At 53.3% G+C, this 19,574-nt stretch overlaps 1 protein-coding gene and 1 long non-coding RNA gene across 3 annotated transcripts; one reads left to right on the top strand and one right to left on the bottom strand.

Moving 5' to 3' along the window:
• The first annotated feature begins 9 nt into the window (after positions 1 to 9).
• Positions 10 to 7,859, top strand: LOC132646290 (uncharacterized). Its single transcript, XR_009584427.1, has 2 exons — positions 10 to 1,582; positions 7,001 to 7,859. It is a non-coding gene; the product is annotated as an uncharacterized LOC132646290 (long non-coding RNA).
• A 3,014-nt stretch (positions 7,860 to 10,873) lies between these two features.
• Positions 10,874 to 19,053, bottom strand: Gjc2 (gap junction protein gamma 2). 2 transcript variants are annotated; one of them, XM_060363649.1, is made up of 2 exons: positions 18,944 to 19,053; positions 10,874 to 12,950 (listed from the first exon to the last, which is right to left on the bottom strand). In XM_060363649.1, exon 2 carries the CDS (start codon positions 12,929 to 12,931, stop codon positions 11,606 to 11,608), a length of 1,326 nt encoding a protein of 441 aa, XP_060219632.1. In that variant the 5' UTR covers positions 12,932 to 12,950; positions 18,944 to 19,053; the 3' UTR covers positions 10,874 to 11,605. The 2 variants fall into 2 exon arrangements, with proteins under 2 accessions (XP_060219632.1, XP_021498961.1); XM_021643286.2 differs by lacking the exon at positions 18,944 to 19,053 and adding an exon at positions 18,528 to 18,672.
• Between the last annotated feature and the right edge of the window lie 521 nt (positions 19,054 to 19,574).

The raw sequence follows: 19,574 nt of genomic DNA, 5'->3' as shown, positions 1-19,574 counted from the left end.
AGGCGGGGCCACGGCTAGTCTGCGGGTGCGCGAACCCTGACAGAGGCCAAAGTTAGAGCCGCCCTTCGACCCTTCTCTTACTTGGCTCCTGTTCAGTCCCTCTGTGGTGTAGTTAAAAACATAAATGTGGAATGTGCAATCCCAGCCAACCTCTCAGGAGGCAGGGGCAGGAGGATGCCAGTTCAAGACCTGCCTGGGCAACTTAAAATCCTGTCTCCAAATAAAAAGCGAAAGGCTGGAGATAGATAGCTCAGGAGTAGGGCGCTTTTTAGCAGGCAGAAAGCCTTGGTTGCCATCCCCAGTGCTGCCCAGAAGAAAGAAAAAATTTTTCACAGGCATTTCTTTTTTCCATTGGGGTTAAATATAGACAGTATAAATTTACCGTGCCTCCCCCAAAACACACACCCAGCCCAGGGCACCCACAGTTTCTGTCCTGGCGGGTTTGAAGCCGCTGAGAACCGTCAGTGCCTGTCCTCTTGCCCCTGGCTGCCTTCATGTAGCATTCATCCACATTGTACCATGTGTCAGAATTTCCCTCCCATTTCAAAAATATTTCATTACACATTTCCCAATGCATTCAGTGGGCACTTGGGAGGTCTCCGGTTTTTGGTGCTGGGAGTAACACTGCCATGAAAATGATTATACAGATGTCTCTTTGAGACCGTGTTCTTGGTTCTTTGGGGCATACCGGATCATACTGCTACCAGTGAAACTGGAGTTCCCTTTGTGTGTTCTTAGTCTTGTTAACAAAAGTATTTAGAAACGGGCTTGGAGCTAGGCAGTAGTGGTGCATGGCTTTTACACCAACACCGGGGAGGCAGAGACAGGCAAGTCTCTTGTGAGACCAGCCTGGGCTACAGAGCTAGTTCCCGAACAGCCAGGGCTGTTCAACACAAGAAACCCTGTGTTGAAAATAAAACAAAGAAAGAAAAGGACTTGGAAGGAGGCTTGAGGACAGCTAGATTAGCAGTTGAGAGAAAAATAATAGAGTGGGTGTGTTGGATAGTTTTATTTTATGTGCATTGGTGTGAGGGTAGAAGATCCCTTGGAACTGGAGTTACAGACAGTTGTGAGCCATCATGTGGGTGCTGGGAACTGAACTTCCAGTTCTTTGGAAGAGCAGACAGTGCTTCTAACCACAGAGCCACTTCTCCAGGCTCATGTACTAGATAGTTTTATGTCAACTTGATGCAAGCTAAAGTCACCTGAGAGGGGGGAACCTCAATTTTAAAAAAGTGGCTCCGTGAAATCTTGCTGCAGGTAAGCCTATAGGGCCCCAGCCCGTTGTGGGTGGGGCCATCTCCAGGCTGGTGGTCTTGGATTCTATAAGAAAGACTGAACAAGCCATGGGGAGCAAGCCAGTAAGCAGGACCCCTCCATGGCATCAGCTCCTGCCTCTGGGTTCCTGCCCTGTTTGAGTTCCTGTCCTGACTTCCTTCAGTGATGGAATACAATGTGGACAACACTGTAAGCCCAATTATAATGTTACAAGCCCAGTAACCTGTTTCCTCCCCAACTTGTTTTTTGGTCATAGTGTTTTGTCACAGCAACTGAAACCCTGATAGAAGCAGAAAATCAGTCGGTAGGTTGGAAATCTCTATAGCTTCCTGGAGAACAGAGTCATGCCTTTTGCGCTAAAACGGAGGTCACAGAAACAGAAAGTGCAGGCTATCAGGCAAAGCATGCTTATTAGGCATTGGCCAGCATCCAGAGAGATTAAGAAAAGGAACGGGAGAAAACATGCCTTGTGCTGGGCCCCAGTCTAAGTTCAGAATGTTGTTTTTTAATTTATTTTATTTTATGTTCATTGGTGTTTTGCCTTCATGTGTGAGGGAGTCAGATCGCCTGAACAGGAGTTATAGACAGTTGTGTGCTGCCATGTGGGTGCTGGGAATTGAACCCAGATCCAACTAGTGCTCTTAACTGCTGAGCCGTTTCTCCAGCCCCCTAAGTTCAGAATGTTAACAATTCAGGCCTAAATTCAAAGGGTGCTTGAACTTCGGTCACAGTGATGTGGGATTCTGAACAGAGAAACAGGACACTAAGACTTTTCAGGAAAATAGTTTTTGATCCACAGGGGACTCTATATGGTTTTGCTTCATTGTCTTCCACATATGGTAACATCATTTTATTGGTTATTTTAAAACCTTAAGGTGGGATTCTAAAGATAGCCTAATACAGAGGCAAGAAAACTCGAATGTGGCAAGATCTCACATAAGCTTCGCAAAAACCAAACCACGCTAGGCACGGTGGTGCACGCCTGTGATCCCAGCACTCAGGAGGCAGAGGCAGGTGAATCTCTGTGAGTTTGAGGCCAGCTTGGTTTACACAGAGAAATCCTGTCTCCAAAAACAAGAGAGAGAGAGAGAGAGAGAGAGAGAGAGAGAATTGCCTTCCTGCCTTTCCTTCAAGGTCTCTGGGAACACTAAACAAAAATGGGGTGGAAAGATTTGTTGGTGTATATTCAAGGGCAATGCTCTTTTTTTTTTTTTTTTTTTTTTTTTTTCATGGTTCTCAGAGGCCCCTGCAGTTAGGTATCAAACCCGGGCTGAACTGTGGTGCCCATTAGCATGAATGCAGACCTAGCCCCTAGGTTCTTCCTGCATCCCTTAGTCCCTACTTGTTACAGGGTATGGCTGGCAAACCCTGCCCATACTCTAAACTTCTCCAGCCCAAGGGCAAACCTGCCCTTCCCCCTAGCTTCCCTTCCCTATATAATCCAACTATTTTAGTTACCTGGACCTTTTGTCTACCCTTTACCTTCCTGGCCTCTTGGTCTGGCTCTTCCCTCTCCCCTACCCTCTCTCCTCACATATCCCTACTCTGGTCATTTTCACTCTAGACTCTCCCAGATGTCTCTGCCTCTAACTATGCTTTCCCTTTTATCTACAATAAACTTTCTCTTCCACCATACGTAGGAGCAGCCATGTCCTTCCTTTTTTATTTTTATTTTTCATTCACCTACCATACCAGAGCAAAGGATTACACATGGTGAGAAATAGAGACAGCTTATACATTTTTTAGATGTATTTATTTTGTTATTGTGTATATATGTTTGCACCTTAGTTGGTGTCTGGTTTTCATTCACCTACCATAGCAGAGCAAAGGTGAGAAATAGAGACAGTTTATACATTTTTTAGATGTATTTATTTTGTTATTGTGTATATATGTTTGCACCTTAGTTGGTGTCTGGTACCCACTGAGGTCAGAAAAGAGTGTTGGACCTCCTGTGATTGGCACTAACAGATGGTTGTGAGCCACCACATAGGTGCAAGGAATTGAACTCATATTTTTTGCAAGAACAACAGCTGCCCTTAACCTTTGACCTAACTATCCCTCTAGAGACAAGTTTATTAAGAAAGAAAAAGCAGGTGGGGAGTAGTGGTGCTGCCTTTAATCAGCATTCAGGAGGCAGAGGCAAGTGGATCACTGTGAGTTTGAAGCCAGCCTAATCTACTACATAGCAAGTTCCAGGAAGACCAGAGTTTATATAGTGAGACCCTTGTCTTAAAATAAATAAATAAATAAATAAATAAATAAATAAATAAGCAAGCTGGGCAGTGGTAGTACATCCCAGTACTTGGGAGGCATAGGAATGTGGATCTCTGAGTTCAAGGCCATCCTGGTCTATAGAGCAAGTTCCAGGAGAGCCAGGGCTATACAGAAACCCTGTCTTGGAAGAAAAAGGAAGGAAGATAAGGAAGGAAGGAAGAAGAAAGAGGACTCTGTGGTGCTATGTCAACAATTTCTGTACTACCAGCAGACTCCCTTTAAGATAAATACTGATTTATGGGAAAATAATGTGTCTTACCCAGAACACTGCAAAACATGGTTATCCTGTGTAGGCTTGCATTAGCACCAAAGGGCTGACAGTTCACCGCAAGCCTCTGGACACTGGGGACACCTAGGCTGTTAGCCCAGCTGCGGTAGGAACATTAGGCCCATGGTGTGTGTGTCCCCAGTCTTGACACTGGCATTTCAGCCTGCAGAGACGGACGGTAAACAAGTGTCTGCTCACTTCTGTTTGCCAACTGTCCACTGCTCTGCCTCATCCATCCAGCTCTGCCGACTTTATTGTTGCTGCTGATCTCTTCTGCTGAACCATGGTCTCCTGGGGACAAGGACAGGTCTTGCTCTTCTGTCCTTTGTAACAAGCCTCGACACGATTCTGAATCCTAGGAGCTGCTGTGCTGTCTCCCCGTGACTGAACTCAAGTGAATGTGGTAGAAACTGCAGGTCAAAGAGCTGTAGCCACTGTATATACCTATTTCAAAAAAGTAATAGCCCTGATTCCTGGTCAGAAGCTGCACCCGAAAAGATGGCCTCCCTACTGGAAGGGGCCCCTTCCCCTGCTGTGGGTTACGTAGCTTCAGGGTGGCTCCAACAATCTCCTGCAAGAAACTTCCTCAAGTCAGTCCCACCCTGTCAGCCTCCAGGTGCCTAACTCTTTTTCTCTGAAGTACTCTACTCCTCACAAAGCACGTCAAAGACTTGAAAGTGTCCTTGTTTATAGCTCTGAGCTCCAGGCAGGCATGACTTTTTTTTTTTTTTTTATCCACTTGACATCCCAATTGTAGCTCCCTCCCTTGTCTCCTTGTCCCATCCTCCCTCCCTCTTCCCCCATTCTCCTCCCCTATTTCTCAGAAATGGGGAGCCCTCCACCCCCTACTTGATAGCCCAGCCTATCAAGTCTCATTAGGACTGCTTGCATCCTCCTCCTCTGTGGCCTGGCAATGCCCCCACCAGGGGGAAGTGATCACAGAGCAGGCAACAGACTCCATGTCAGAGACTGCCCCTGCTCCCCTTTCTAGGGGACTCCAGGTGGCCTGAAACTCCATATGTAGAACAGGTTTGCCCCAAAGTCACAGAGATCTGCCTGTATCTGCCTTCCAAGTGCTGAGATTAAAAGTATATGCCATCATGTCCAGCCTAAAGAGGATACTGATATGGTAGTTGCTAAGGTGATGGCAAAAAAAAAAAAAAAAGCTGTTAATTGGGCTGGAAAGATGGCTCCGTGATTTAGAGCACTTGCATAATCATGAGGACCAGAATTTCCATCCCAGCATCCATTTAATCAGCCAGGCATCCTGCAAACACCTGTATCTCCAGTTTGGAGGGATCTGATACCCTCTTCTGGACTCTGAATGTACTCTCTCTCTCTCTCTCTCTCTCTTTCTCTCTCTCTCTCTTTCTCTCACACACACAACATCATTTTATAATTTATTTAACTTTATTTTATGTGCATTAGTGTGAAAGTGTCAGATCCCTTGTAATGGGCATTACAGACGGTTGTGAACTGCCATGTAGTTGCTGGGAATTGAACCTGGATTCTTTGGTGGAGCAGACAGTGCTCTTATGCACTGAGCCATCTCTCCAGCCCACGTTTTCCTTTCTATTACTATTTCTGAGACCATAATGATAGGTGCCGTGAGGGCTGTGTTTATAGGTGGGCTTCTAGGGCCTCACAGTCAGGAAGAGGGGTCAGGCTTCACCCCAAATACAACCTGGCATCGGGAGTTCACAGGGGCAGGGCAGCTGGTGAGCGGAGGGTAACCAAGAGTTCTGGTGAGGTGGACTCTAGCCCAGCCCACCGAACAGGTTCCTGCTTGAAGTGTGCCAGGTGAGCAGACAGCCCCTCAGAGTGCGAGTAGACGGACCTATCTGGTCACATAACTGGCGGTGAGGATTCGGGGTGAGGATTCCCACTGAAGTGCCTTAGCAGGGTTCTTGTTAAAGCTTCATTTTACAAAGCTGAGCACAGTCAGAGACTGCAGATTGGCCAAGTAGCAAATCTTCATGCAGCTCACTGGCAAAATCCCTAAATCTAGGCCAGCAGCTCAGGTGTTACTAGGTAAAACAAGTGATGGCAGATCACTACCAAAGGGCCTGAACCAGCAGCGTGGTGTGTCTACCCCTAATCCCAGCACTTGGGGGGCACAATCAGAAGGACCCAGAGTTCAAAGGCATCCTATCTATAAAGCCAATCTGTGCTTCCAAGCCCTGTCCCAAAAGGAAAGGATGGGCAGGGGCTGAACATGTATGCCCTGGCCGAGAGACCAGGGCTCAGGCCCTGCCCTTGAATTTCAAGGCCTTCCTGTCTACCTCAAATCCTGTACGGCCCTGGATCCCTAGTGGGCTTGGCCTGTGTAGGGACAACCACCTTAACATCAGCCATCACCTTAACTACCATGAGTAATATTTTCTGCTCAAGGTCCAGGCAGGGCTCCCATTAATGGCCTCCAGCACTCAGTTCCCCTCAGGCTTCAGGCTTCCTGATTTACCCTCCCTGCAGCTGGAATGTGAGCCCCTGGAAGATCACAACTTCCTCTTCCCTAGGCCTAAGGGGGTCGTAGCAACCCCTGCCAGCCTGGGGGAGGACATCGGGAAGGCCAGAACAGGACAACAGTGGATGGGGGCAACACCCACAGGGTTGTGGGGTCACATTCCTCAGCCCTCAAATCAGTTTGTCCCTGGCCAGCACAGGAGAAATGAGCTTCCCACCCATGCAGGGAGGGCAGAAAGGGCAAGCAAGAAATCTACCCAGCGCCCCAGTGCCCTGGCTAGAGTCGCCAGAAAGCACCCTGCATGCCCACCCTGGTTAGCAGACATGGCCAGTGCCATGTAAATGACGCCAATGAAACTAAGCAGAACTTGTCTTCTGAGCTGTGTTGCTTATGGCTGCAGCATCTACCCAGGATACTTTCTGGACTGTTTGCATCAAACTGCTAGCTCCATGCTCAGCAACCGCCACAAGGCTAGCACCTGGACTGCTGCCCTCTTCCATGAGGAGGGGACTATGGCTTGGCCCCTGAAACCTCCAGGGACCTGAGGGGCCTATCCGGGCCTCAGAGCCCAGCTGCAGCTGGTGCTGTCATCAGTATCTCTCATAGGCCCAGGTCCTACCACCATCAGGAGGTGTGGGAGAGTTGGAAAATTGGCCAGGTGGAGTACAGGCCCCACTTCCCAGGATGGAAGTATTTTCCTGTTTTTCTCTCCTTAGGCTTCCTCCCTTCCTAGAGGAAGAAGTGAGCTGCCCCTGTTCTGCGGTGTCTCTGAACATGCCCGTCTCCACCCTGGCCCTCCACGAACTCTCATGAGCAGCAGCCAGTTGGCTAAGACTATGGAAACGGATGATGATGAGACAGAGGCAGTTCCCAACTGATCCTGTGCCAGCAAGGCATGGCTGCCATACAGTGTGGAATGAGGGTGGGCCTGCCGGCCAGGCCACAGGCCTGCTCAGGGATCAGAAAGTGGGGAGGGAGGGAGGAGGAGGAGTGATAAGAGCTGGTCAGGAGTGTTCCTGTGCTTATCCCACGCAGAGGAGGAAACTGAGGCATGAAACTAGGTTAGAAGTTGGGTAGCTTTAGCCTCTGGAAATTAGAACATCTTCGATCTCATGGGACACTAGGATGCCACAGCCCAGGTTGGGGTTCAGATCAGGCATGTGTGTGTAGCTGTTTCCTCTGAGTGGGACATGGTCTCGAACCAGAGCCAACTGTAATCACCCACCCACTTGGGAACCTCATGAGATCAAGCCATTAACATTTCTGGTAGGTGGAGGGGAGGTGCTCCTGGGGCTCACAGGCCTTTCAAGATCTCCTCACTAGGTCCAGCCACTTTCCAAGGTTCTACAGGAGGTGAAAGAATGCTGAGGAGCTCCAGGGGACACTCTTCAACAGTGTAGCTACCAGGGGGATCCCTAAAGTTACAACTTTTTTTGTGAGTCATCTACACTGCATGTGGGATTATCCAGTGATGTAGACGTCCATAAATACCCCAGGGAACTTCTTGGCAGTGTAGCCCCTATGCAGTTCCTCTTGTCCCTGAAGTAACCCTAATAAACTCATTGTTTCACCAACCTGGATTTGCACAGACTCCCTTCTTTGGTTCCTTGTCACCATTTCTTTCTGGAATGAACAGGGAAAGTCACACATGGAACTATGGTGAAGGAGCTGGTCTCAGAAGTAGGACTTGTGGATGGCCTGGCGGTTGGTACTTGGCCAGCACAGTCCGGAGACAGCCAGAGACACTCTGGCTCTGAAGGTGGAACTACAGAGTCTAAGTCATCACTGTCAAGGGTCCCACATCCCATGGACACAGAACATTCTGCCTTGCAATTACCTCTTGATACAGGAAGCATTGTATGTTGCCATCCTAAACTCCATGAACTGAGAATGTGTTTGCATTTGGAGACAGGGCCTCAGAATAAATTATTAAGGAACTGGGTGTGGTGATACACACCCAGAGATTGAGGCAGGAGGTTCAGGAGTTTGAGTGCAGCCTGAGCTACAAAGTAAAACTCTGTCTCAAAAAGTTTCATCCACCAAGGTAAATGAGGCCACCAGGGTGGCCCTAACCCAGGCACTGTGAGGACACAGTGGAAAGATAGTGTCTATTAGCCAGAGAGGGGCCTCAGAAGCAGGCAGCACTCTGGTCCTCAGCTTGTAGCCCCAGGCCTGTGGAAGACCCCAGCTCTATATACAGTGTACCCATCATGGGGTAATCATAATGGGAGGCCAAGCACACGGACCCCCGCTGCAAAATAAAGCTTTGTGAGCTTCCAGGCCACTGCCCTTAGCTGGGAGTCCTCAGAGACCCGGAACTTCCAGAAGCTGGTTACATGTGTTCTCTATTAGCTGATTAAATTGAGGTCCCCCCCCAAACAGAAGCCTTTCTGCCTCCAGACTCTCCACAGTGGGAACTCTGTGTCTGCTCATGTTAATAGAAGTCCTTGAATGTGAAAAAGCCTGTTTCTTAGCTCAGGTGGGCTTAACCCAGGGAGCTGAAACCCCGAAAATTCAAGAGCCATTCAAGTCACCCTGAGCTTGTGGCTCCCAGGTTCATTGTCTCAAAACTGATTTAAAAAAAAAAAAAAAAAACCTCAAGGACAGCAGAACGGCAAGCAAAGCTTTATTGAGGTAGAGAAGCAGCTCCCTACAAGGAAAGGAACTCGAAAGTGAGTTGCCAGCTGACCTAGACTTGGCTGGGCCATTTTTATGCCCACCCAGTACTTGAGTCTGCTTGGCACAGGCCTGTGTGCACACTAGGGGCTGAATTAGAGGCTTCTGTTTAGCTGAATGTGTGGGGGAGGTTTTTGGGTGGGAGACAGTAAGAGTGAAGAGTACAGGAAAAGCACACCGGGAAGTTTTAAGGGAAGGGAGAGCAGGGAAGTGAGGAGAGCAACGGCTGGTGATGGTCTTCACGAGGCAAAGCCTTTGAAAACTCGATCCTGAGCTAAACTTAGAGGGAAGGAACATTGCAACAGAGCACTGTGCCCCGCCAGGCCCAGTCCAGTGTTCGTGTGAAGAAAGGAGGACTTTTGAGCTAAATTTTCAGCTTTTAGTTAATTTCAGTTGTTTGATTTAGTGTTTGTTTCCTGGATCCAGCTTCTGCATTCACTGTCCACACACCACTGGAAAACCGCTACTCTGCAGATGTCTCCTTGTGAGACAAGCTCCCTAGCTCTGCGTAGAGCCCAGTGAGAAATGAGCTCTGCCAGTCTGTAAAGGCTTTTCTCTTCAGGGGCCTCTTGTCCTCTAAGAAGGAAACTGCCTCACTCTGATCTCCCTCTGATGCCTGGCCAACTGTTACACTGCAGTTTCCAATTGTTCACATACTTCATTTAAAAGGTAGAGAAGACTCATCGTTTAAAAACGGCGACTCTTTAGAGACAGACAATAGCCTGCTCTGACCATTGCATGCTGTGGATACCTACCCAGGCTGATTCTGAACAGTTACCAGTGTCAGCTAAAGATAACTGATTGAAAACGATGTCCTGGGTGTGTCTGGGAGCATTTCTCTGTGAGATAAAGGGCAATTGAATTGGGAAAGCCTTGTAGGCCTTGTCCGATCAGGTGAAGACCTAGCTAGAACAGGTGGAGGGACGTAAAAGCTGCATTCTTGACTCTACATGCCCTTCCCCTCTGTGATGACGCCCCAACAGCACAGCCCCAAACTCACAATGGCTTGTAACAGGGATGCTTTTTCAGCTGGACCCCACTGGGGGAGACAGTGCTATGGCTTGGATTTACCTCCTTCCCGAGGCTCCATTCCCAGCCTGGCCTTCGGTGACTTCCTACAGAGGAAGCCCACTCAGCTGGGAGCGGAGACTCACCGGGAGGTGAGAGTTTCAACTGAAGCTCAGCCTAGAGTCGGACGTTCCTGACACAGGCTGGACGTCAGGCGCACCTGGGGCTAAGATTCAGCTGAGAACCAGGCAGGTTCACGAGAGGGTGGGGTTCAGTGGGGGTTGGGGCTCAGCAGGAGTAATGGATCCCTTGAGATCTGGGACTCAGCCCGCTACATCTGACTACAGCCATACTGAGGTCAGACTTGGGCTGAGCTGAGCCTGGCTCAGGGACTCCAGGAAGGGGTGTGTAGCCGGGAAGTGTGTGGTGTCCTGGCCCTCACAGGGGGCAGCCGGACTCCTGGAGTCTGCACTGTGATGGATCCTGGTTAGGCTTGTGTTTGCCTAGCTCTGCCCTCCCTCATCTCCAGAGTCATCACTGCCGTCCAGGGAAGCACTGCATACCTCCAGCCCAAGATGGACTGCCTCTGTCCCCTGAGCTGCAGGCTGACCTTGCGCTTGACTGTTCTTTGTCTCTGACATCTGTGCGCTCCACTGGGCCCCACCACCCGACCCTGGCATGCTGCCTGGCACCGAGTGGCACCATCATAGGTCTGATGACCTCCAGGGTTTGGTCTCCAGCTTTTTTCCCCGGCCTGTCTCTGAAGAGCCATCTCCTCTTCCAGCCTCTCTGGGGTTAAGCTGTGTCCCCCAACATTTCTGACTACTCAGACACAGCCCCACGACACAAGCTGGTGCATGGTGAGCAATGTGGGCCCAGACACAAAAGCACATGTACACACTCGGGTGTAAACAAAGAGTTAGTTTTATTTTACTTCATTTGTCCTGGAAGTCGGCTTTAAAACAGGGAGAAGGGGACAGAAGATGGGGACAGGCTCCCAGAGCTCTAATTTTTCAACATGGCAAAAGCCACAGCCCTGACCACAGCCTTATGGATCTAGGCAGCACAACAGAACTGCCAGGATGTCCCCTGGGAAGGAGCCATGCCAGGCGATGGCAGGTCAGAGAGGAGGCTGTTCTTAGCCCCGGCCTCCTTCAGGGTCTCACGCAGGGAGCCAAGGGCTTGTCCTCTTGCCCCTGACCTGGGAGTTCTTGGCTCAGTAAGGTCTGAGGGCCCGCCGAGGAGCCCATGCTGCTGCAGTGAGAATAAGCACAGTCCCCAAAAGGCATACGCCAGACACCCCCATCCTATGGGGGTGCTGCGGGAGAGCCCAGAAGGAAGGGCTGGTAGGCCCAGCAGAGGGGTCACCCCAGCTTAGCATAGCCTGGAGGGGCAGTCAGTTCCCGGAACACGGATCTACCTATCCCCCACCCCGCCCCCAGGGCACAGGTACAAGATCCTGGTCACTACCCTACCCATCCTGCAGGAAGGCACCTGAGCCAGCGCTTCCTAAAGGTCTTCGGCTCCCTCTTCTCCTAAAGGCCCCCGAGGGAGTCTGCCAGAAGCCATAGGTTGAGGGCAGAAAGATTCCCATTGAATCCTTATGCCAGGCCCTCCCTGAGCGCTCCCCAGGGCCCTCAGATCCACACCGTGGCCTTGCCATCCCTGCTGCCCGTACTGCCCTTCTCAGAGCCAGCCCTGGGCTTAGAGACCAGCTGTTCCTGAGCCCCCGGCCGGCCCTGCTCCCCAACGGTACCCCCCGACGTGGCGCTGCCGGTTCCGGAAGCTGGGCCGGCCGCCCTGGGTGGCCCCCGAGACGCTGCGTTGAGCGCTGAGCACGGCGGACTGTCCCGGTCCGCGGCCACCGCCGCCACCGCAGCCCCATCGCGCAGCGCCTGCAGGGCCAGGTTAGCCAAGTTCTGATCGTGCGCTCGCGCGCGCTCAGCCGCACGCACCACCAGGCTGTAGTCGGGAGGGCAGGCCAGGCCGCCGGCGGCCGCCGGGAAAGCGCAGGGCGGCGGGCGCGGGGCGGGGCCGGGAGCGAGCGCCGCCGAGGCCCCCCGACGGCCGCGCACGGCGTCCTGCGCACTGCCCAGACCCAGGTGCGCCATCTCGCAGAGGTTGAGCAGCAGGCACAGGCAGCTAACCACGTACATGACCAGCAGGAAGACCGTCTTCTCGGTCGGGCGCGACACGAAACAGTCCACCACGTGTGGGCAAGGCTGGCGGCTGCAGGCGAAGAAGGGCGGCACCTCGAAGCCGTACAGCAGGTACTGGCCCACCAGAAAGGCCACCTCGAAGGCCGCCCTGACCACCAGCTGGGCCACGTAAACGCGCATCAGGCCCTCCCTCTGGATGCGCCGCCTCCCGTCGTGCTGCCCGGCCGGGCCAGGAGCGACCACCGTCTTGCCGTCACCTCCACCCCCCTTGGCGGCCACATCCTCCGCGCGCTCCTCCTCCGTGTCTTCCCCAGGGCCCTCGGGCGCCCCTGGCTCGTCGTCGTCCTCCTCCTCCAGCGCCAGCATGGGCTCCGCCTCTCCCAGATCGGTGGTGTCCGGCCAACCGGGAGGAGGCGGTGGCAGCTGCGTCCGGGGCACGCGCCGGGGGCCGGGGCGACGGCGGAGGGCGCGTCTGCGCTCCTGTTCCGAGGCGCGCGCCAGGCGGTGGACGGCGTAGCCCAGGTACATGACGGAAGGCGTGGAGATAACCACGATCTGGAAGACCCAGAAGCGCACGTGCGACAGGGGCGCGAAAGCATCGTAGCAAACGTTGTCGCAGCCCGGCTGCCGCGTGTTGCAGGTGAACTTGGATTGCTCGTCGGAGTAGATGGACTCGCCACCCACAGCCGTCAGCACAATGCGGAAGACCACCAGCACGGTGAGCCACACTTTACCCACGAAGGTGGAATGGTTGTGGATCTCCTCCAGCAGCCGCGTCAGGAAGCTCCAGCTCATGTTGGTCATGGGAGCGAGCAGGTGGGACCTGCAGGCATGTGTAGGCAGGTGGTCATCGGGGAGGGGGAGGGGCGACTGGGAACTGCTGAGCCCAGAGATAAGGTGCCTGCAGGCTCGTCCTACAGTTGTCTACCCAGGAGACCTTGCGCTCACTGCCTTGCAGAGAAGGTCTTCCTCATACTCATCCTCACCCTGTGTGGGGCGATGGGGACAAAGCATCTCCCACTAATCCTGCCCTTTCTGTCCTCTCTCTCCCAAAGCTCCCCCAAGAAAGCTCCATCTTGAGGCAAGTGCACCTCTCACCCAGACCCCTAGAGCCATAAAGCCTGAGTGCTGCCTTTATTGGCAGAGGGCGGAAAACAGGGAAGCCCGGCCCAGCCCCAATCGGATGCCACTCTCCTAGGGTAATCCTGCCAGCCCCCCCAGGCCTTCACAGCATCCCAGCCTGTATGCTCAGAACAGCCCCCCCATAGTCCATCATTCCCCAGCCCCAAACCATGCTGCTCCAGTGGCACTTAGCCACCCCTCCCTCTGCTCATCGACCATCCAGGGTTCTCCATCTAACCCCAGGTCCTAGCTCCCTGGACTGTCCCAGGATCTAATCCAGGCGAGACCGTGTCTGGTGAGGCTGCAGCCCTTCACACAACCACACTTGGGCACCTGTGAGATGGCATCATCCAGGCCGGCTTAGTCTGGAACAGATGTGCCAGAGAAGGGCTCTGTAGTTCTCTCATGCCCACCCTCCCTCTTCACCGCTGCCACAGAGTTAGTACCTGCTCCTGGGAATGTGTAGGGAAGGAGTCCCCCAAGCATTCAACACTGACACCTCTGGCTCCCTCCCCTTGACAAGGCCTGGGAGGCAGCAGCAGTAGGTATGGACCGCATCGGGAGTCGTGGCTCCAGGCCTCTTTATGTAGTTAGGGCCTCTCCCCTCAGGGCAGGAAGAGGGGGCAGCCAGCAGGACAGCAGGGGTTCCTGAGGAAATGCCCCACATCCTTACATCTGTGTATCCCCTCCTGGGACCACGTGTGCAGTCAGAGACTCACACCCTCACGTGCATACATGCATGCACATACATGTGTGTCTGTGTGCGTTCTATATGCAAACATTCACTGCACATACACAGCCACCGTCATGTGTGCACAGGTACATACCCACAGATACACATTGCACACCCATATTCATACACACGCCCTCAGACACAGTGTGTGCCCAGAGATTCATGAACACACACGTGTGCACATGCTGGCATACACAGTCATCTATACCCACACTCACACTTATTCACAAACTCAGCCACACATGCAAAGACATGAGACTTACATATCCAAATGCTCACAAATGTTCACTCCTAAGGAAGAGCGAGCTCCGGCACACACGTGTGATCACTTGCACACGGGCACTCCCGCAGCAAGAGTAAACCTGTCCACGTGCGTACATTCCCAGCCTGATGCACCCTCAGGGTCTACCCCTTCCACTCTCTGTCTCAAGCATGGACATACGGTGGGGTCATCTGGTGCCCTCTTGGGAGCGGACTCAACTCTCTTACCTCAACTCAGTCTTAACCCCTACCTGAGACCTCAGTCATAGGAGCCCAAGGCTTATCAGTGCAGACCGGGGGGTGGGGGGGGGCGGGGGGTGGAGGACAGGGACCAAGAGTTCCCGGGTAGACCTGCCTAGCAGTGTGTAGGATCCGACAGCTGGGTCTCTGGTAAAGCCTTGCCTGGCAGCTTGGCATTTCTCTGGTAGGCCCACCTATTCCTGTCACAGTAGCTGATCAGCACTGAGCAGGGAGATACAACATTGCCACAAAAGAGATGTTGTAGATTAGCCCGGGGCTGACTTTGTCCCTGGATGGACCAGGGCTTTGCTCTGGAAGGACCTGTCACTCAGTGCCTGCACGCACAAGTCACAGCCACTCACTTTCAAGAGTGGCACCAGGTGCTATGGTTGTAGAGTGGACCTGGACGAACCAGGACCCTGGGCTCACGCCATGCACAGAGACACTTCCAAACTCGACCCTTGAGTCTGCAACTCCTTCCTGCCTAGCCTTGGCGCTGCCATGCTAGCAGGCACCTCAGACTACAGAGGGTCAGACCCACATGTCAGTGTCCCCTCCACAGCAACCTCTTCACCCTTGGACTACGATACCCGGGTCGCTCTCTTCTGAACATCTTGGATCCATCAGCAAACCCTGAACATACCCCCACTTGCCTCCTGCCCAACTTGGGACTGGGTGGTCACTAGCCCTCTAGGTCCTAGCTGCTTCACTCTTCCCTATAAACCTGGCTCATGCCCACTGGGGTACATGGGCTAGAGAACCCCTGCTGTTCTTCAAGTCCTTTTTTTTTTCAAGATGTATTTATTACATATACAGTGTTCTGCCTGCATGTACACATTCACGCCAGAAGAGGGCGCCAGATCTCACTAGCAATAGTTGTGAGCCACCATGTAGTTGCAGGGTGTTGAACTCAAGACCCCTGGAAGAGCAGCAGGTGCTCTGAACCGCTGAGCTGAGCCATCTCTCCAGCCCCCTTCCATGACTTCTTAAAAGACAAGGTTTCATGTAGCACAGGTGGACTTCAGACTCCTTATGTATTGATCTGTTAAGAGTTCAGATGACCGTGAACTCGTCTTCCTCCTGCTGTCTCTGCCAGCCAAGTGCTGGGATTTTTAGGCCCGTGCCATTCTCAGCTCCTCCAGTAACTTCTGACTAGGGCACACATCAGGGTCTCATCTAGCCACTGCACCAAGTGCCCTGCCCATTCCTCAGTTGGCTTCTGGGACATCCTCTTCCGTGCTGGAGCCCGGACCTGCCGCCCTTCCCCGACTGCACAGACACAAGCACGCTTCACCTGGCCACACAAGTTTTATACAGAGACAGACAGACAGACATGGGGGGAACAGACAATTCAGAGAACTCGGCACCTGTACACACTCAACACTCTAGCCTGCCCCTCAGAGGCTTCCTGATGACCTTAAGGGCCCGTTTTCTGGCACCAGCTATGTGCTGGGGACTCCAGGGTGCACTTGGGTTTAGCATGGTAGAGGCGGACTCTCACAGAGAATAGTTACAGAATTTACCATGGAAACCTGTAGTGTGTGTGTGTGTGTGTGTGTGCCAGCTGTGCCCTCTGGCCCCAACTGCAGAAGCGCTTGAGGAGGAAGAGCATTTCTGAGGTGGGTATGTTCACGCCGCCTATAATTCTAATACTTGGGAAGGCAGAGGTAAGAGGATCGGAGTTTCATCGTCATCCTCTGCTACATGGTGAGTCTGATGCAAGCCTGGCCTACACTGAGACCCTTTCTCAAACCTCAGCCACAAAGCCATCAAAAGACACACCTAGGTCCTGGACTCTGGTTTCTGACTTCTCTGCTGATGAGAGAAACTGGAAGTCCTTGGGGCAAGTGGCTGATCAGATGACTAGGGAAGGGAACTGGGTGTGGAGAAGGCTCAAAGGGGAAGAATATTTACACACACACACACACACACACACACACACACGAACACTGATAATAGACTAAGGAAAGTAGGATTACAGACTGTGACTTCGGTTAGAGGTAGCTCCAGATAACAGCACCATGAATAACCAGGCCGAGGACAGGAGAAACATCCCTGCGTCCATGCAGAGGAACTGCTCTCAGAGACTGTCCACCCAGGAGAAGGGAACACACACCAACTCCAGTGGCTACATCTGGACAGCACTATCATATCAGAGGACAGCGTGAAATGGGGACGAACACCTCCGCAGTGGCACCTGAGCCCTGGGACTCCGCATCATGGCTGTAAGTCCTATTGATGTAAGCATGGGCTCATCACTCTCATGGTATTCTTCCTGAAACCCATAACCCCAACAAAGCAGGAGAAAACATGGGCCAGTTTCCAAGAGGGGCACCCTGAAAAGTACCTGGGTGGTATTGAAGTGGCCATGGGCAGCTAAAACAAGGAGACTGTCTTCAGAGAGGTGTCCTGGTGTCAGGAGGGGCCAGGGAGATGTGGAGACACCCGGACTGTGGCCTTCAGCTAACACAGAGGCAGCACTGGCGCTTACTATGGTAACATGTTTCATGCCAATGGGGCCTGGGATATGAGGTCCTCTGGGAATCTTTCTGTATTGTTATCCACTCATTGTAAATTTAAACATGTTGAAGACACAGGACTACCACAGAGGTGTGCCTCTACCCCCAGCTTCACAGCTAATTGCGGGGGTTCTTCATTCAAGGAACCCTGTCCCCAGGCAGCTCCTACATCTTGGTCCGGAATTAGGCTCTCGGGCAGGGTGAGAGTCGGGCCCCACACAATACATAGCTCACGACTCCGCCCCTGCCTCCCTCGGAAAGCCTCTCCAGGAATCCCCTACCGGAACCAGTCCTCTCAGACATCCAGCCCGAGGCCCTGAACTGACCAGAGCCCTGAAGTAGGCAGCATGGTGCTGGGTATGTGGCCCAGTATCAGTAAACACTTAGCCAGCAACTTAGTTTGGCGTGTGTGTGTGTGTGTGTGTGTGTGTGTGTGTGTGTGTGTTTCGGGGGAGACCTTATGGTCCTCAAACGACCCCCAGGCTAACAGGAGATGCAGGAGAGGGGTGTGGTGGCAGTTATCTGTGGCCAACAAGCATTAGGACTTGACATGCCAGATCTCAAGCCCTGGGTACCCAGTACAAGCTACACACCTGCTCTATGCTAAGAGTCACAACCCTGAGTGTGGAAAACTACAGGTTGATCAGCCTTCGGCTAAACAACATTCCAGACACAGAGCTGCTGGCCTAGGTAGGTACCACCAGCCTCTCCTTGCCTTCCTTTGGAGCTGCATAGGGAGCACACTTGTGCCCAGTTCCTTGTAGAATGCCCACACTCAACCTGATCCTTGGCTCTCCTTCGTCCTGCCACATCTGCCAGCCCCTCCGTCGCTGAGCCAGCTTCCCCATACAGCAGCAACTCGACAGCAGGCCCTCTCAGGCAGGTCTTCTCTCCCACCCCCATCCCTGCACTTGGAACTTCCCCTTTCGGCTACCCATCCTCACATCTCCCTCTGCAGTCCCTGGACATAGCAGCTAGGCGGGAAGGGAAGGAAGAACTGAGAATGAACTGTGGCACCCCGAGGGCTTCTGCGCCAGCTACCGGGCCACACTGACCCATCAGCAGCTGTGCAGGTACAGCTGCTGAGAGGCAGTCTGCTTGGGGCAGCAGGCAGGCGGATAACCAAGTTTGTTCGGTTTGAGTAGCCTGGGCTGCTGCCCATACTGGGGACAAACTACAACTGGCTGGAGTGGACCGGTCCATCTTACCGCAGCCTGAGGGGTCTCGGCTGCTGGGGAAGCACTGAATGCACGCCGGGCTCAGCAGTGAGTTCCCAACTCCCTCTACCATGGATGGGTCTAGTTACCCAAGAAGAGCCACGAAGCTGCTGGACACTGCGAGTCCCTTAACACAGCAAGACAAGGGTCTGGCCAGAGATGCAGGCAGTACCTTTTGTGACAGCCTCCCTCCCCCAACAGAGCCTGAAAGGCCAGGTTGCAGGAGCCTAGTAAAGTCCACTTTAGCCATCAGAGTACAGACCAGTCAAGGCCCTGGCAGTCTGCAGCCCCAGCGGTGCCCTCCCTACCTTCTCCAGGCTGGAAATGTAAGCCGCTGGCTGAGCCCCTCCACCTGCTGGCTGGATGCTGGCTCTACTGCCGGGCTAGGGCCACCTCTCGCCACCAAGCACAATGGGGGATGGAGGAGGGGCCCTCAAGGGCTCCATTGTTCCCCCCAGGGTCTGAATCCATGATTGTCCCTGGGGGTGGAGCGGTGGGGAGCTAGACAGGCCTGCTGGGGGCCCAGGCAGGTCCTGGCCTTTTCCTCCCCAGCCTCCACTTGAGGTCCAGGCAGTTCTGGCTCACCCTCGAGGAACATCTGCACTTTTGGAGACAGCCCAGCACTCCCCAGCCTCCCTGGTTACGTTTGCCTGGGTACCTGCCTGCCCTCTCCACACCCATGTCCACCTAACCTGCCCAAGTCCTGCCCCAGGAGAGGCCTCACCTGGAGGTGCCCAAGGCAGAGCTGTGGCTGACCACCGGGTGGGAGTAGCTGGCTACAACCACTGCCCTCCCTCCTGGGATTGCTCTCTTGGGTGGAGCCAGGCAGCCCGGGCTGAGAGCCCAGAGGAAAAGGGGAGGACAGCAGGACCCAGACACCCAGAATGTCTCACCTTGGGCAGGAGGGGAGGGACAGCCGCCCTCAACTTACAAACATCTCCCTCAGGAGTGCTGCACCCAGCTACAACCTCTAGAGCTCAGAATTTGGAACCTCTGCCAAAGCCCCACGGATCTGCCCTTCTATTAGCCCAGACAGGATTCACTTCCCCTTCCTTGGGGTTTGGCTGGCTACACGCAAGGACAAGAGCACACAGCACCCACAGTCCTAGGCCAGTATTATGACTGTAACTCTTCCCCTGCAGCTGGGCACTTTCCCGGGGGGGGGGGGGGAGAGCCTGTCCCTGAGTCCCCAGATGGCTCAGAAACAGCTTGAAGAGGTAGGAGCACCGGGTCCCCAGGGCTGAGCCCATTCCAGCCCGTGCTGGTTGTCCCAGCTGACTGGCTCAGAGAGGAAGACGTGATCACCATCAGGCCTGGCCAGCATTCTGCTGACTGGTGGACCCTGGCTGTGTGCA

This window comes from Meriones unguiculatus, chromosome 11, assembly GCF_030254825.1.
Source record: "Meriones unguiculatus strain TT.TT164.6M chromosome 11, Bangor_MerUng_6.1, whole genome shotgun sequence".
NCBI classification, from domain to species: domain Eukaryota; kingdom Metazoa; phylum Chordata; class Mammalia; order Rodentia; family Muridae; genus Meriones; species Meriones unguiculatus.
Note: the sequence above shows the minus strand (reverse complement) of the source record. Positions and strands in the feature narration are given on the sequence as shown.